Raw genomic sequence first — 17,946 nt, forward strand, 5'->3', positions numbered from 1 at the left:
CTCCTTCGCTTGCCGATGCAGCAACATACTCGATGATTGGCGCCGTCGACGGCGTGGTTAATGGAGATACTTGTTGATATCTCAGATGCACGGTTCGTTCTTCACCAACAATATCCTCTGATGAATGAGGAATGGCGTCCAGCAAGAGTACCCATTTTTATGCTAACGAGAAGGATACATTGGCTGATATAGCCGCATTTTAACGCTAGTAATGCAGGTCATCTTCCTGATTTGTTGCACACAGCCGTCTAGACCCTTGTGCTTTGCCAGTACGAGCGGGACTTTTGGTGCCTTGGATTCTGTACAACAGATGATTTCAGGGAAGCACATTTCACCCTTTAAGACATGGCCACCACTTGTATCAGCACAAAACATTACGATTCTGAGGGTCGTCTCGAAGCCATAGCTTTGAAATCGTGGAGTGGTAGTGGAGCAAAAAATGGTAAGCAGCGGTGAGTTTAGGAGCTCGGACTTTGTTGACACCTGCCACCACGGCACTTTTGGTTCCTGAGCGGTCTGGTAGGACCGCTTCATGCTCTCCCGTGCCGATGAGGCTGGGCCTCAACGATAACTTGAACGTGACTCGGAGTCCTTTACGGCTGTTGTCGGTCGAGAGTACATTATCGTTAAGCAGTGATCGATTTGCTTTACGGCATTTCTTGTCAAGTCCAGGCGCCCAACAATGCCGAATACAAGACGGGGCGGCAGTATCACGCAATGTATCACCCATTCTCGACCTGAAAGTGATAATCGCGCGGTTTACAGCATAGCTTATGATGGAGAAAAAGGAAGCCTGGCGGGCATGAGGTTAGCTGTGATGGTTGTGTGTGCGAACATGGCGTATTCCGTGAGGAGTTCAGATTGCCTGTGACTAGTTCTGTGCTGCTCGATCATCGTCTATATCAGCTCGCTCCCGATATCTTCAATGCAGTATCTTGTCAAGATATCTGAGCACAGCAGAAGAAGCTGGCATAAATAAAAATAGTACTCTAAGCCTGCAGAAGACGACGCAGAGTTGACTCGCTTGTTACTGTCAATCAAGATAACGATTTTGGCAGGTTTGGCGAACACGTCTGATTAGTTGGTTGCTCACAGTTATGGCCTCAGGCAGGTATCTGCAGCCTCGCGTATGATCATTAGTCTAAATTTGGAAGAGTGTGAAGCTTCCAAGGCTGAGCCCATCACGCCGCCGCCGACGGCACCATGTCATTCTTGCTTGTCCGATGATTTGTGTACCAGGCTTTCTGGCACTGATGTCTTGGAGTCAGGAAACAAGCTTTTCAAGACACATACGCCACATGCTGAGAGACTTGTGTACATTCGATGAAGCGTGATTGATGCTGATCTCTATCAAAGGCGCGCATTTTGCCTAATCTGACATTCCTGAGCTAAGAACAATACTAAGAGTACTGACCAAGGAGAACATCCTGCGTATAGATGAGAAGTCAGAAGCGCAAAGTTCAATTCCTGCGATCAGCCAGACAGCCAACTGCTGCAGTAGGTTCTTGGTCATTGGATGCCCGTAACCGGGCAGCATCTGACATGGCACACACAGACGATGAATTCGAACCATTCATGGCTATTGCTCCTCATCTCTGCCATTGGCCGCCCATTATAGATCGACTGTCTACGGAAACCTCAAAGCTACAAGCACGAACAATAGAAGAATGTTTGCCTCTCCTGACAGCTGTGAACAATCCAGCATCGAACCCATTTGATTTTGACGAGTATGGGCTTCCTTCCTTGCACAGACAGACTCATGTCGATTTTGTACATAATGGCCTCGAGCCGTTACCAGCACAGTTTGTGGCGATGGATGCAAGTCGTCCTTGGCTTATGTACTGGAGTCTCCTAAGCTTGTACATAATGGGCGAGGATGTAACGGCCTTCCGGTCGAGGTACGTGTACTCAAAGACTTGGGCGTGGGTAATGGCTCGTTGTGGAAAGGGACTAATCGTACTACAGCATTGTGAAAACTTTCCAACCTCTACAGAATCTGTCAGGTGGATTTGGAGGCGGACAAGGCCACCTTTCCCATCTGGCAGGAACGTACGCGGTGATCCTCGCCATAGCCATGGTTGGTGGAGGAGAAGCCTACGAACTTATTGATCGTGCGGCCATGTGGCATTGGCTTGGACAGCTCAAGCAAGCTGACGGCGGGTTTCGAGTGTGTGAAGATGGCGAAGAAGACGTCCGAGGCGCTTATTGCGCACTTGTAGCAATCACGTTGCTTGGTTTGCCTTGGCATTTACCAGACGACTCCCCGGCTAGAGCAGGAGGCGTGACAGACTTCCGGGATGGTCTTGGAAAATATCTGTCTCGATGTCAGACATATGAAGGCGGTGTCTCTGCTGGGCCTAGTAACGAAGCCCACGGTGCGTATACATTCTGCGCCCTTGCGTGCCTTTGTATCCTAGGCAGTCCGCGGGACACGATCAGGACATACCTCGATGTAGAAGCGCTGGTCCGGTGGCTTTCTGCTCGACAGTATGCACCGGAAGGAGGATTTGCTGGGCGCACGAACAAAGTCGTCGATGGTTGTTACAGCCACTGGATTGGTGGCTGTTGGCCGTTAGTCGAGGCGGCAGTGCAAGGATCGATTGAGTCGGCTTTGTCATTGGATGAGTTCTCGACAACTCGACTCTTCAGTGGTGAGGGGCTCACGAGGTACATCCTAGGCTGCTGCCAGGCTCCGTCGGGAGGTCTACGAGACAAACCTTCAAAGTGAGTTACTTATCTCTTTTGAACAATTACACACTGACTCTTATACTAGGCGACCTGATGCATATCACACCTGCTACAATCTAGCAGGTCTGAGCATGAGCAACCATCGGCACGAGTACTCCGATGTGCCAGATCCAGGCTCGAATCTCATCCCATGGACTTCCAAACGTAATAATATGTTTGCGGATGTGGCCGAGGGAAGTCCCGCTAGCGAGACCGAGGTCGCGCCTTTCCAGCCTGTTTATGTTATACCGCACATGGCAGTAACCAGACTGAGCCAGTGGTCCCGATCTAATCAAGTCACGTTTGCTTCGTGATAGTGCAGAGCATGATTCGTGTCCACACAGGCAGGTCAGTCTACAGCCATATCCATCTCTCAGGTCCATGCACTGCAGCAAGCATATCATCGATCCCGCGAGCACAGTACCACGCAAATACCTTGTCTAAAGGTAACGAAGGCTGTAGAGGATGTCGATGAGCAGACTGAGCCGCGACTGCATGCTTTAGCATAAATGATGGGCTTAGTCTCCAGAAAATGCAACATCTACGCAGGCTTTCGCCTGCGTGTCCATCGGGCATTGGGCTGATGCATGTGCTGATGATTCGTGAGCCACATCTTCGGGACTATCGCGAGGAAGTGCGTATGCATAGGCTACATGGACTTGCTGCAGACGTGCTACCACCTCTCCTCGATAGCCCACAAACTGTATCCTATACAGACCAACAACGAATCGACTGAGCAAATCGAAATGCACTTGCTGACATTGATCTGTCTTGGTTTACAAGACCTGATCTAAGCATCTCTAGATAGACTGAGTGGTACTGTCTGGCAGTACATGTACAAGTAGCATCACCGAGTACCCGCAAATACGGTAATCATTCTCGCCCTGTGTCATTCTGCTTGTAGAAGACTGTTGCCAACGCACGAGTGTGTACAAACGTTTTGTGAAGCTCATCCCTGAATCTGCCGAGATCATAGGCATGATAAACAGTGCTAATTTACCTCGCCGCCTAAGCCATAAATGGGATTGGGAAACGTTCATCGCATGGGCGAGCCGCCAAAAAAATTCGTCTCCTTAAATCACCACAGGTGCGCCCCATGATCAAACCGTTTTCCTCACCCTGAGACAGCGGAGCTCGAAAACATTTATACAAAGCAAGCGCCCATTGCTTTGTGTTGTTTCAGCGACTCGCAGATGCTGAAAAACAGCGGGTACAAGACGATGGACCTACTAAGAACGCTCTCAAAACAGCTCGTGCAGTTCGTTGTTGTCGGCTACTCGGAGCTCTCGTGGCATTTCCACGGTCTCAGAAGGCAATTTTTCCAGCATTCTCTGCAGCAATTGTTCTGGTCTTATGCGGGCCAAGTTCATGCATGTCATGCGCGCAAGCAATCTAGTGGCTGTCGTCTCTACATTCGCTCCAGTCGAGTTCACTTGCATTGCGCCATTTGTGTCGATGTGCCCTGCTTCGATGGGGTTGTCAATTACGACACCTTTTTTGCGATCAGCTCAGTGACGAGGCCGTGAACCATAGCGTTCTGCCCTAGAAACAACAGTCCTGGAAGCGCTCCACGGTGCTGCAGCTGCGCGTCAAGCTATGCTTGAAACGTGGTCGAGACATGATTCGACCAGCGCTAAAGCTCGACTATCATACGGGCGCCAGGATTCAGCAGAATGTCAAGCCAAAACCGCTGGCTCGAGACGCTGCCAACACATCAGACGCATAACAACTTCCCAGGGAGCGGCATCATCCTCTGCAAATCCGCTGTTTGAATGCCGCAACTTCGCTATAGGTTGATACTTTGGCCACAGTGGAATTTTCTTACAGCCCCACAACCCACAATTGCTTCGTTGTCACTGCATGAAGTGAGAAATGAGCGACACTGACCGGTGCATCAGAGCAACATGTGTACGTTCACGATGGTACTTCGATCGAGTCTGAAGCAACCGCGCTCGAGCAAGCCTCACAATCACTGTTCTTATATACCTCATGAGCCATAAGCACATCCTATTTGTTCTATTCTCTATCAGATCTGTATGGCCTAAAACCAGGATATAGTCGTTAGTGGATACATAATCCGAGAACCGAGCCAAACGAACGCATCCGCACATATCTCGGTAGGGACTACGAGCCTCATCTTTTGGGCATACATCTCAGACATGCTGCACATTGTCTATCTAGCAGGTAAGCATTCCGCAGGAGCAAGCAGAAAGTGCTGCCACCAGAGCATACATACTTTCAGGCGGATGCATCTTTCCTGCTGCCCTGTTGCGGGTTGGGGATGCTTGCAATTTGCTAACAAGCTCTGAATAGGTCTCTGTCAACGGAGGCAATGGCCAGAACCTTATTATGAAGTGAAGGGGTCCCGGCATGGGTATACATGTGTCGTAAGGGTCAACAACAGGGAATATCAGACCTCCAAATACCATCCGTCCGAGGTTACCGCCAAGGAGGCCGCAGCCACGATAGCTTTCAACATCTGCAGGAGCTTCTCGGTTAACGATGGAATGTACCCGAATGGCTTCGCACACGACAACATCGTGCAAGGTCGGGCAGTACCAGTTGGGGCCGGCAGGGCGACTCGAAGACAGGCTGCCCCTACCACACCAGATTACCGGATGAGGACGGAGAGTATTAGCTCTGGAAGCCGGAGCGGAGGAAGCAGTCCTGATATCAGTGATGACTCAACCACAAGTCTCTACGGGACACATATTCCTCGGCAACAACCGAACCTGTACCCATCTCCTCGGCACGCCCCTGGCCGTCAACATCGACAGCCACTTAGTGGTAGATGAGTGTATACTTCATCGGGCTCGCATACGAAAATCCCTGATTCGAAACTGTGATCAGATACGATTGTACGATTTACGCCGAAACGATTTTAGACCGCAACTGGTGGCTTCATTTCCTTGGATCCACGACTTCATGGGACAAGATAGCATTTCATAAAAGTGAGCAGGCGACTGTGGTTTCAATGCATCGCGAGACTATCAGCATAGCAAGCGGAAGAGCATGAGGTCTTTGATGAGCGTTATGGGGTGTTCTGGCTATGACGATTTTACGAGAGATGAACATCAAGAAACCCCAGAAACTTAGCATGGAGCTATAATGACCTGTATGAATGGCTTGAGAGCGTGATCTTGAATTCTGTGTAGATGTTTTCATACATTCTCTACAGTTGTCGCGCACACTTTTGGTGAATATGCTAGGCTACCTCGTCTACTTCACGGCCTCGATAGTGGTGAAGATTCGGAGGCTGGAAAGCGTGAGCATTTACTGGTCGGCGCAAGTAATGCCGAGCACGGCGTTTTGGTATGACGTAGTAGTGTCAATAAGATCTTGGAAAGTGCTTGTGTGGAAGTTGCGACCATGATACAGACGCCGAGGACGCCACTAATCACCTGCAGCTTGGTCGATAGTATCTGCTGCTTCCAGCGCTCATCATGGTCGACGACAGCTTCCTCGTGCTTTGATATTGTATCTTCTTTCACCCGCGTGAAGTTTCTAGGCGCAATGAACCGATTCGGAAGGGCAGGGGGCCTCTTCAAGATCGAGGGCCAGCGCGTCTTACAATGTAGCACGCGTGTTCGTCCGTATCACCAGCTTCGACTCACCGCTCAATTACCAAAAAGAGTCCCTGCGATAAGACCTAATGTGTCGTGTTTCCGTCGTGGTCAGCTTCGGTGGGCAAGCTACGAAGAAAAAGCGAAAGCTCTCAATCAGGAGGGAATTGATCAACAGTTGAACGACTATGACTCGAAGATCTCTCAGGAGAAAGAGAAGCAGAAGAGGGCGCCGTGGCATCGAGAGGGCTCCGAAGAACCACCTGTGCGGCGGCAGCGTTCTGCTGGTGCTATGACCAAAGGCAAGCACCTCTAAAGCTATCGTTGGGTCCCAGCTAATGTGGCCCAGGAAAATTACTCACAACCCCTTCAAGACTCCTCAAACTTGTGTTGCCGCTCAGCACGGTCGATATCAATACTGACAGAAAGGATGTCGAACCACTGGCACTTCTGGTACACCCCCATCAACCACTCTCCTACCTTACTCGTCTCATACAGTCGGAGCTACCTTCCATCACAACAGACAAAGGCGACAGTAGATCGCCGGAAGTATCGTTCAGAGCTATGGAATCGAAAGATGATGACGTTACTCCCCACAAAAATGTGGCTGATAAACCCAAAGGACCCAACGATCCAGAGGACCAAGAGATAGGAGAAGGCGGAGTAGAGTCTTACAGCGGTGGTGGCCGAGAGACTACCGTCGAGGTAGATGGCGACTTCATACGGTGGAGTGCGTCCACAGAAATAGGCGACTTCATCCGAGATGCTGCAAGAGCTAAAGAATTCGAGGTCGAAATAGAAGGAAGCCCTGCTACTATCAAGGTCGCAGTGCCCTCATTCAATGATCGAACATTCTACTTGCGTCAACGCCTACGTCGTATGGCGAGCCAGATCAAGGACATGGCGAGTCTGAAGAGCGAATGCGATAAGGCGGCATATCAGACCGGACAACGCTATGCAATGGGAGGCTGCGGTCTGCTTGTTGGTTATTGGTACCTTGTCTATAGATTGACCTTTGAAACTGATTTAGGCTGGGATGTCATGGAGCCAGGTAGGTGTCGGTAACCAAGTCTTGTTTCGAACTCTAACTGATCGGCAGTCACGTATCTCGTTGGTCTGTCCACGCTGATCGGTGGTTACATGTGGTTTCTATACCACAATCGAGAGGTGAGCTACCGATCAGCTATGAATCTGACCATCAGCAAACGCCAAAGCAGACTGTACGAGCAACGAGGCTTTGATCTGCCTAAGTGGGAGTCCCTGATTGAAGAAGCCAATGCTATCCGGAAGGAAATCAAGGCGGTTGCTTCCGAGTACGATGTGCAGTGGGATGAAACCGCCGATGAGAAGCATCCAGCGGTGGTAAAAGCATTGCGAGATGAGAGGAGGAACAACAAGAAGTCGAGCAAGAAGAAGGATGATGATGATGACGATGACAAGGACGAAGACTGACATCTTCTTCGATTACCACCAGCTCTAAATGACATGATCCATGCCGCCTCAATCTACAGCCCAGGCGCTATGCAGAAGGAATCAATATTACAACGCCATGTTCGCAAGACCATGCATGTCAGCTGTCTTCTGTCGAACTTCCACATCCTCAACCCCAGCACAGCATGACCAAATGAGGAAGACTTCCAGTACGATCTCAGCCTTTTGCAGACCATCGATCATCGGGGTCGGTGTACGTTGCGAACTTGGTCGTATATGCTCGTTTCGTTGTTGCCTGGATCTGATCAGTACTCTATTGGAGTGGCCACTGCCAAAACATACCGTTACTACCGCTACTGCTACCACTGCCACCACCACCGTCACCACCCCGGCGATTGCGATTGTTTCGAGTATCCCGAGAACGGAAGACACTATATAGCAGCCACAGGGTTACCCAGTTGGGTGCATGCTCGCCTGTTGTTGATCCACGGTCGAACAATGTCCTCTGAGGTGTACCGACGGGGGCATTCTGCCATGTTGCCTGAACAGCCCACAACTGGCGTTCACGGGTGATATGGTGCCAGAAAAATGGAGGTCGGGTAGAAGTATCGTTTCTTCTATCCTCCACCAGATTCGATCGATCGGAGTTCAGTCTGTTGTATGTGTTTATGGCCTCGTCCTAAAAAGCTGTCAACGTACATCCACATACCACGCAAGCCCACTACATACTCTCATCAGTCTGTACAGACCCTCATGTCGAGCATCGCTGGGCTGGAGGCCCAAGGCGCGCATGAAGTCATCTTTCGGAACTCGTGGTCCAACTCCTCCAGACATGATGAACTAGGAATCGCGGCGACACAATTTGACGCAAAAAGCCAACTATGAAATAAGATCCAAGGCGGTCTGTGGGCGATATGTCAGTGTCACGAACCTCAGACGAGAAAATGTCATCCTATATGTCAAGGTGCATTTCTCTCATTCCTCAGTGCCTGATGCTCGAGCAAACAGCGGTCGATCCACATACGGCAGTGTTCCCTTGGAGTGATTTGCTGCAACACAAGTGTGTTGGGCCGGTGCGTTATGCGGGTAGCTAATTGAGTCTTTCCATTCTCCCGGGACGGAGGGAAAGCTTCTGATTTATCGCATCAAGAAAAAAGTTTATGAAAGTGGCACGGGCAGCGACTTCTATGCATGAGCAGCTATCATGGGTAGCCTTGAAAATGAGCAAGTACCTCGTGGCAGAGGCTCCAGATATCAAACCAATCTGGAACGGCACGCCTCTCGGCTGTAACCCCACCCACTTGCTGGCATTTCCACCTATCCACCAGGAGCCACCTCGACGATCAGGCAATATCAAGAGTCGGAAAGCTCCCACGCTGATGGGGAGCGAGTGTTTTGTCGAGCCTCGTGTTGGAGATGATTGGTCATGAATGATAGCATATCAGTGTTTGCACCAACAGCATTCATATAGCCACATGATGCGCACACGAACCATATAGCGAGCTCAAGCGTGCTGTAGCGGACGAAGCAAATTGAAGTCATCGTTGACCAGTCGTTGCTAGAGAGCCAATCATGATAACAGAAAATCAAGATCCGACTCATTTCAGAAGGTTATTTACTGGTATGACAGACTAGCAATATGACAAGCTGTCGTGTTTCCTTGCTTCGAAAGCAGCACTTTCCCACCTGTGACGCTGGAAGCGAAACTGTGCCAGGTCAGCAAAACTTTCCTCAAAACTGCTCTCGCGTGTGTGCGGTAGTGGATCGAAAATGTTTGTCAAGGGCAGGGATAAAAATGACTAGGACTGCAGCAAACAGGCAAAAACGACGTCCAGGACATTCAAATAACAAGGCACGGACAGTTGAAACGACCTCAGTTATCTTCCTCGAGAGATTGATGAAGAAGTGAGCCGACCTACCTCTGTCGAGGTGCCTCACATTGGGCGGTGCCCATTCAGCCAGACAAAACCATGTCAACAACGACGCAATCAGCAAATCAGGCCAGCAGCTGCAAGGATGACACCGACAACCTCGGCTACTGGACAGCGGCTGGGCAAACAGTCACCATCCGCCCGCCTGGCATGATAGCGCACCGCTCAGAAGAGCTCGTTGTCTTGCATGCCGTGGAACTGGAATCAGTACCGTGCAGGAGAGATTTACTCGTTGCCTTGTCAGCCAGGCACGACACGAGATCAGTCCTTGGCCAGATGTATCTTTGCGTCGCTGCGGTCGTACCTGCAGAGGCTCTACGATTCAGCCACCGGCAGCTGCGATGGGCTGCGTATACTGGAAGAATATCGGTCCTTGCTTATTCGATGAGCATGCGCGCCTGTACTTTGCGAGTAAACTTATTTCACCCGATTCGCCACGCAGAACATCTTTTCTTCTTTCTTGCTGCGAAGATACCCATTTCAATGCTTGTGTAACGCTTTGAGGATGACGTGGTCGCCAGAAATCCGTTGTCCGCAGTCTTTTGCATCGTAGCCTGTCTCGAATCGAGGAAAAGCAAGCTGACCGCAAAGTCAGGCGCTGTAGCTTGACAACCCACCCGAGGCGTTTAACAATCAAACTTGGACATTTCCGACGTCACCGGATTAGCTGTTCTCCACAATAGGAGATTCGCTCGCCTGTTTCCTCATACAATTGCTCTTATCTGATGAGTATCGTGAATAGTGTGGACATAGGCGACATACTACGTTTAACTCGGTCGATAACAAGGTCTGTATAGGTGTTTAAAGACGTAACTGCAATACCTAGTCGGAATAAAGCAGAGAGCGACGCTCCGCGCCTAGAATAGCGCACCCGAAAGTTATACTCTAATACTAGTATTTAGGCCTTATATAGCACCGTTAGCTTTATAAATACGTAACGAGTAACTAAACTAAAGGATAAGAAGCGTACTATAGGCACTATTAATAAGGTAAATAAGCACCTTAACTTCCCGCGGTCTTTATCGTAGAGAAATCGCACGGTAAAGCGTACGGAGGAGTTAAAGGAAGAGGGTTTCATCTTAATCAATTTACGGGCAGAGAATACATATATATTTAATTAGGAAAAAGCTCGTACGCTTTTAGGCTCTATTAATTAAGTAAAGAAAGAATAGCTTACCTTACCTTAAAATAGGCTTACTATAGATACGGGTATTAAGAAAAAGTATTATCCGATAACGATTTAAAGAGCTATAACTTAAATAGACTATTATAATTATAAAGCGTTACGATAAATACTAAAGGGCGAAGCGATTAAGGAAATATGCCTTAATACTATACCTTAGTAGAAGCTTATTACTCGTTACTATATCTTAATTTATTATTAGTCTAATAAATGATATAAAAGCGTACCTTATAAGAGTACGTATAATATTAAACGGGCGATAAGCACCTATAACGAGAAGATATAGTATAATCTATCGCCTAAAAAGCGGCCTAGTCAAAAGTAAAAGAAGCCCTTAAAAGAGGGGCTATCTAATACTAATAAAGACTTACTTAAGTAACTTAAGAAGTATATTATATACTTTTAGTCCGTAGTTAAGTATAAGTTTAAATTAAATCTCGTTTTTTATAATACTAGTAACTCTAATAGTATAATACCTAACTCTTATTATATTAAAGATATTATTAAAGGCGAGGTCGTAACCTAAACCGATAAAAACTTTATTCTTATAGAAGATTAAGCGTCTAGTTATAAAGTATATTAGATAGAGTCTTTTAGTATCTAGGAAGATACTACTAGTTAAAAGAAGTCGTAAATTAATATAATAATAGAGGCGAAGGTCGCTAATAAGATTCGTTAGATTTTTCTACCTTCGGCTAGTCCTAACTATAATCTTATAGAAACCTTATAGGAATACCTAAAGTAGAAGTTTTAGGCTAAAGGCGCGCTACTAGAGGATAAGGAATAGATTAAGGCTATACTACTTAACATATATTAGAATAAGATTAATTAGGGATAGATAGATAATATTATTCTCGGCCGTAGAAAGTGACTATTAGTATACGAACGTTAGTACGATATTAAAGCTACGAGAGGTCGCCCTACTATAAATTAGCTAGTTTATATAGGTTTTTAAGGTCGCTAAATAAGCCTATGCAAGTTTCATGAACTTCTAATTACTCGTTATTATATAATTAATTGTACAAGATAAGGTTATTGTAGTGGAGTGGGGCGAGATAATAGTGTAAAGGCGGCCGGCTAAATATCGGAAATGTCCAAGTTTGGTTGTTAAACGCCTCGCCACCCTTCGTGGATGCGACGTGCGTGTCCTCGGTCGTCGTTGCTAACGGTCGGCTTGGCACATCCAGACGAGAACGACGAAAGCAAAGGACCCTTGAGCCGATCGAGCGGGGAGGTTGAGCTTCTCCATGAATCAGATATTGTTATCTCAATCGACCGCTCACCGACACGGATGGGACCGTAGATATCTTCGCTCGAAGACCTGTCATAAAACCATACCAGACGCCGATGTTGGATAAGACGCTTGCGTCGATCGCGACCTTCACTTATTTAGACGAGGAGGTATTTCCAAGGATGACCCTCGTGGCGAAACCAACGGCGCCTTGGGATTTAGTTCTTAAGGCACCACAACAGCCCACCGCTTGAACTGTTTCTGTCGACGTGCTTTAGCGATGTTGCCGATTCGACACGCCGACTCATGAGTGACAACACCTTCAGTCAGCGTCGCAAATACTGCATCAGGTTGTCCGAAGGATGATGGCCGAACGAACATGATAGGACCAACAACAACCACGATCGATGATGACTCCGGGCTCCACCTCCCCCACCAAGATTGGTCGATCATCAGAACTTTCCTACTAACACAGCACGCTCCATAGCAGCGACCACCACCTGAATAGCTTTGTGTCCCGTGGCAGTAACGGCGCGCCCCTACGGCCCGCGCCCACCCAGTACGCATGTCACGTTTCGCAAAACCAAGGACATGCCATCGACATCGTCACCAGCCACGCCCCGCACGATACCAGTCCTACTGCTCAAAACCCGATCTCAACCGGACGACACCTACGAAGAGCATTTCTCAAACACAACAGCGACATCTCCTGATCGTGAAGCATCGAGCACATATACATTCTCGCCCCATTTCATACCAGTCCTAGAACACACGCAAAATGCTCCCGCCCTGTCCCACCTCGGGGACCTCCTCCGAACAGGGGAACTCAAGCGCAACTATGGCGGGATGATATTCACCTCGCAACGAGCAGTGGAAGCATGGGCAGATACGGTGCACGCAGTCGAAAATGACTCTCCATCAGCACAACCTCACCAACCACAATCTGACCCTCCTGACCCCTTCTCGAATATGGACATGCTAACGCCGTTTCCCCTCTACGTCGTGGGACCTGCAACCGAGCGCGCATTGACGACACTGACAGTCCAGTCCGCGGCAATACCACATTCACCCTTTCGCAGACTGAACACCAGCATCCACGGCGCACACACCGGCAACGGCGCCAACCTCGCGACTTTCATCCTACGCCACTATGAGCAGCTCCATCGCGAACACTACTTCACGTACTTCGAGGCACCGCGGCTGCCGTATGTCCCGCTGCTGGGCATGTCGAGTCAGAATTACGGACGGAAAAGACTTGAGGCGGATGATCCGCGGTTGAGGAAGAAGCCGCTTTTGTTCCTGGTTGGGGAGGTGAGGAGGGATGTTATTCCGAGGACGTTGGCGGGGGCGGAGGATAGGATTGAGGTTGAGGAGGTGGAGGTTTATGCCACGGGGGTTATGGAGGGGTTTGAGAGGGAGTTTGTGGGGTTGTGTAAAAGGTTGGATGAGGAGGATGCGGGTGGGAGTGGAGTGAGGGCTGTGGTTGTGTTTAGTCCGCAGGGGAGTGATGTTATGCTTAGAGGTATTGGGTATCTAGACGGGAATGGGAGGGCTACGGAGAAGGCGAGGAGGAGGTGGTGGCAGGATGAAGGTGGTGCAAATGTGAATGCGCAGGTGAGGTGGATTGTTGTGACTATTGGACCTACAACGAGGGATCATTTGAGGGATACATTTGGCGTTGAGCCTGATGTTTGTGCTGAGAAGCCGAGTCCGGAGGGGTTGAGGCGAGGAGTTGAAGCGTTCCTGAGGGAGAAGAATGTTACTGTTTGAGTCAGGACTGAGGCGGCACCTCTGAATTGCAGTCTACTTTCATGCTATACCACCTTTCGCGATTTCTTTGCGACAAAGGATCTATCTGGAATATTTGCCATTCTATAGTCTTAATTCGAGCTTGTCTTGCAGAGAAATCGTGCAGGTTGGGTGACGTTTCTGCAATAGCGATCGACACTTCGTATCTGGGCCAGTGCCCACGTGGGACACCTAGCGCTCCCTAAATGCCGCCATTGTGGATGCGCCAAATGCGCGAAGCAGCACCTAGAAAAGGAAGAGCATCTTGCGACACAAACCGCGCTGCCACAAGGCCGACCATGATTGTTCGTTCCTTCTCACTTCCAATATTGTTGTTCAGACACATTTCGAAGACCTTGCCTAGCATTCTGGAAAATTTTGCCGTTCCATCCATCGAAGCGAGTTTCGAGCTCTCGTTACAGGAATACTCCGTGCTCTCATGCAGTGGGCTGGCCCGGCGATTTTCTGGGGTTACGTTCAGTGCTTGCGGTGACCTTAGGCTTCAGGCATAAAGGCACGCTACCTAAACCATGCTCAGTAAGGCTTTTAGGACGGTGCACACTCTAGCACGCGCCAACGCCTTTGGCGTCATCGGCTAGGAGGAGCTAATGGAGATTGCTTCTTCGTGGTTTCGATCAAGGAGAAACAGGCGAGGTGCCAGTATCGCGCTCTGGCCATGTGGAAGCCCGTGCAGAGGTGCACCTGCCCTACGCCTGCCGCAACTATGCTATGCACCGAAACAGCTGCCCAGATCACCTTCCTTCCTTCTCTCTTCTACAGCCGATATCGACATTCTCGAGTTCCTGCCTAACGAACTGTGCCATCGACATCAGGATCCTAGTGCTTACTGCGCTTGCCCAATACTATTTCCAGGGACATCATCGAACCGCGCCTGCTTAGGTGATCAATTTCTGATAAGGAAGGCACGACGTGAGCTCAACCATTTTGCAGGGCGACCATATTGAGCAGCAACACACGTCGTACACATCTCTTTCACTGCCAGAAGAGCTTCACCAGAACAACAGCAATAGCTTAAATCGAGCCCTGTTCATCTCCGAGCTTCAGTAGATAGTTCAGCTCATCACTGCGCAAATATCCCGATCGATCGAAACCCAACAAACCCAACTCCCGATACACGAAGGCACAAGGACCGTTGGCGAGCCCACTACACGCGAAACTGCAGCAAGGCAGGGTCCAGGAACAGAACATTACGAGCCACAATGGGTCTTTTCGATAAGTTGCAGTCGAGTACGCGACCTGATCCTTGACTACCGGGATATCATACTGACCATTCTCGTAGAACTCGAGCTTTACCGTTTAGAACAGAAGTACGCTAAGAGGAAGAACAGACAGACATTTAGCACTGGCGCAACATATGTTGATGGAGAGTACCACTACGATGGCGGATTGTCTCAGCCGATATCCGCATCTAGCACAGGCTCAAGTTCGGGAGGGAAGAGGACCAGTATGTGGATGGGTGCGAAGAGATGACCGGATACGAGTACTACCGGAAGGAACAACACTCGACCACTACAGGAGACAGTAAGAGGCTCAAGCGACATGAATGGCTCAAACACAGATCTCTCGACTGGAGCGACACAGTCCAAACCTCTGCCTCTGATCAAGCAGCCATTTTCAGACTTCCTCGAGTCACGACAACGGCAATTCATCAAGCCATGATCTCCGGAGACCCAGCCATTGCACTCGACAGCCATCGAGATTTTCATCTTGTGAGCATGATTCAGGTATAGACGACTACGACAGGAGAAGGAGGTATTTGGTGATTTTATGATTTAGAACCAGCAGTTCTTGGAGGCATGATGACCCGGAGTATACTTTGGAGTTAGGATACCCCCCCGAAGCTACAGACTAGTAGTATTTCCTTATGTGTGCAGCGACGTTGTATTTAGGGATGAGATTCATTTATTCACACATTTTGATTGTACTTATACGAACAAGTAACTGCTTGCTCGCAATGAATACTTATGTAAGCAGTGGTCATGAATTACCTCGGCACAAGGTTCAGGTCGGTTCACGATATTGTGATGGTATCTGCGCAACACGTCCGAGACCTCCTGGGCGTTCCTTATCATGACCGATCTCGTATGTCACGCCTGACTCTATTGAATTACTGGCATCAGTTGAATCGCGCACACGATACAAAGTGGCCCTTTTCCTAGCGTCAGTCGTAGACACTGCCTCGGCTTCGAGATAACCGGTTCCGATCGAGGTTCGACGAAGTACAGTCTGAGTCGATAGGAATCTCAGACCTGTTGTCGAGCACGCCTTCCAAACTAAGATCTAGCATATGAGACCACATCCAACGCTTCGCGCGAGACCACAAGCAATACTCCCAAGACAATCACGAAGCAAACCACAGACATCTGTCGCTCAGCACATACAACCATCGAGAAAACTTACACATTCCCCAAATAGATGCAGACGCCTCACAACTTCTGCTTCTGCTCATTATCGGCCAGCGACATCTACCTCAACTAAACCCGCACCCCCAACCTCCTCCGACTCCACAACAACCACCCCCAACACCACCCACCCCATCCGCATGGTCCCCCGACCCCTCCCCTACCCCAACACCCACCCCACCAAAGGCACCCACGGCGCCAACACAACACCCGGCCACTTCTTCGCCACCTACCCCGCCCAAAACCACGAGATCCTCCGTCGCATATACTGGAAACGCCGCGGCTACTTCATGGCCGTTAATATACCCAGCCTCCCCGCCGTCGAGCGCGTGAGTAGTTCCGTGACACGGATATTAGGCGGGAACCCGAGTAAGTTTACGTTGCAGGGGACGAATACGTATTTACTTGGACGGGGGAGGGAGAGGATACTGGTTGATTCGGGGCAGGGGACGGAGGAGTGGGGGAGGACTTTGGGGGATGTGTTGCGTGCAGAGGGGGCGGGAGAGGGGAAAGGGGAAGGGGTGAGGGTGAAGACGTGTGTGTTGACGCATTGGCATCATGATCATGTTATGGGACTCAAGGATGTGAGGAGGGAGAGTGAGGGGGTGAAGGTGTATAAGCATTTGGGGAATCGGTATGATCCGGATCAGACGTTGCAGAACGAAGAGATACTGGATATTGAGGATGGGCAGCGGTTTAGTGTGGGATCTGAGGAGGATGGTGATTTATTCGAGGTTGAGGCTTTCCATGCGCCGGGACATGCGAAGGATCATATGTGTTTGTTGGTTACAAGATCGCCGGATGAGGAGGAGGTGGGGTGTGTGTTTACGGCGGATAATGTGTTGGGGCATGGGACTGCTGTGTTTGAGGATTTGGGGGCGTATGTGGCGAGTTTGAAGTTGATGAGGAGGAGGGCGGGGGAGGGTAGACGGGCGTTTCCGGGGCATGGGGCGGTTATTAATGATGCGAGGGGGAAATTGGATGAGTATATTACGCATCGGCAGATGAGGGAGGATGAGGCGATGAATGTGTTGTGTTATGGGACTACTACTGCGCCGGGAAAGGTGCCGTTGAAGACGGCGGAGGGGTTTCCGCAGTCTGTGCCGCCGGATGAGACTGAGGCGGGGAAAGAGTTGGTGTTGGGGAAGGAGTGGGAGAGTATGGAGATGGTGAAGGTGATTTATCGGATGTACCCTGAGAATCTGTGGGGGCCTGCGGAGGGTGGGTTGTTGCAGGTGCTCAATAAGCTACAGGGTGATGGCAGAATCGAGAAGACAGCAGATGGGAAGTGGAAGGCGTCAGAAGCCGTGATGAAAGAAGTGCTTGCAGAGGCAGCTGTGAGTAGAAGCTCGAGTCCGAGCAAGTTGTGATTTATGACATATTTCAACAGAATGGTGGAGAAGGTCCTATCAGAGATTGACGAGACCTGCTTCTACTTTCATCAATTCAAGATCAAAATATTGGACGATTTGATTAAACATGTGCCGTGCGAGTACTTTAGATATACTGACGTACAGTAAGAGCCAGGGAGGTGTTACCGTCGAGTACACACGGCTTTTTCGTACGTAACTCGAGCTTACCCTTGCCTTAGGTGGAACTTTTGAACCAGTCAGCTATATAGTGCCTATTTGCAGGACGCTCAAATGAATCGCACAATATGTGAGGCGTT

The 17,946-nt window shown here is 49.5% G+C and overlaps 3 protein-coding genes across 3 annotated transcripts; all 3 read left to right on the top strand.

The window, feature by feature from the left end:
• Nucleotides 1-1,866: 1,866 nt before the first annotated feature.
• PMZ80_004937 (uncharacterized protein) lies at nucleotides 1,867-7,742 on the top strand (the record flags this gene model as incomplete). The annotated part of the gene is made up of 8 exons (XM_064873360.1): nucleotides 1,867-1,898; nucleotides 1,966-2,724; nucleotides 2,774-2,912; nucleotides 4,626-4,635; nucleotides 5,041-5,514; nucleotides 6,434-6,592; nucleotides 6,640-7,341; nucleotides 7,390-7,742. The coding sequence occupies 8 exons, from the start codon at nucleotides 1,867-1,869 to the stop codon at nucleotides 7,740-7,742; spliced, it is 2,628 nt and encodes an 875-aa protein (XP_064730464.1).
• Nucleotides 7,743-12,657: 4,915 nt separating this feature from the next.
• PMZ80_004938 (uncharacterized protein) lies at nucleotides 12,658-13,836 on the top strand (the record flags this gene model as incomplete). The annotated part of the gene is made up of 1 exon (XM_064873361.1): nucleotides 12,658-13,836. The coding sequence occupies one exon, from the start codon at nucleotides 12,658-12,660 to the stop codon at nucleotides 13,834-13,836; it is 1,179 nt and encodes a 392-aa protein (XP_064730465.1).
• Nucleotides 13,837-15,074: 1,238 nt separating this feature from the next.
• PMZ80_004939 (uncharacterized protein) lies at nucleotides 15,075-17,647 on the top strand (the record flags this gene model as incomplete). Its single annotated transcript, XM_064873362.1, has 3 exons — nucleotides 15,075-15,102; nucleotides 15,155-15,319; nucleotides 16,335-17,647. 3 exons carry the CDS (start codon nucleotides 15,075-15,077, stop codon nucleotides 17,645-17,647), a joined length of 1,506 nt encoding a protein of 501 aa, XP_064730466.1.
• Nucleotides 17,648-17,946: the final 299 nt, after the last annotated feature.

Source organism: Knufia obscura, assembly GCF_036327395.1.
Source record: "Knufia obscura strain CCFEE 5817 isolate CBS 148926 chromosome Unknown scaffold_5, whole genome shotgun sequence".
NCBI lineage: Eukaryota > Fungi > Ascomycota > Eurotiomycetes > Chaetothyriales > Trichomeriaceae > Knufia > Knufia obscura.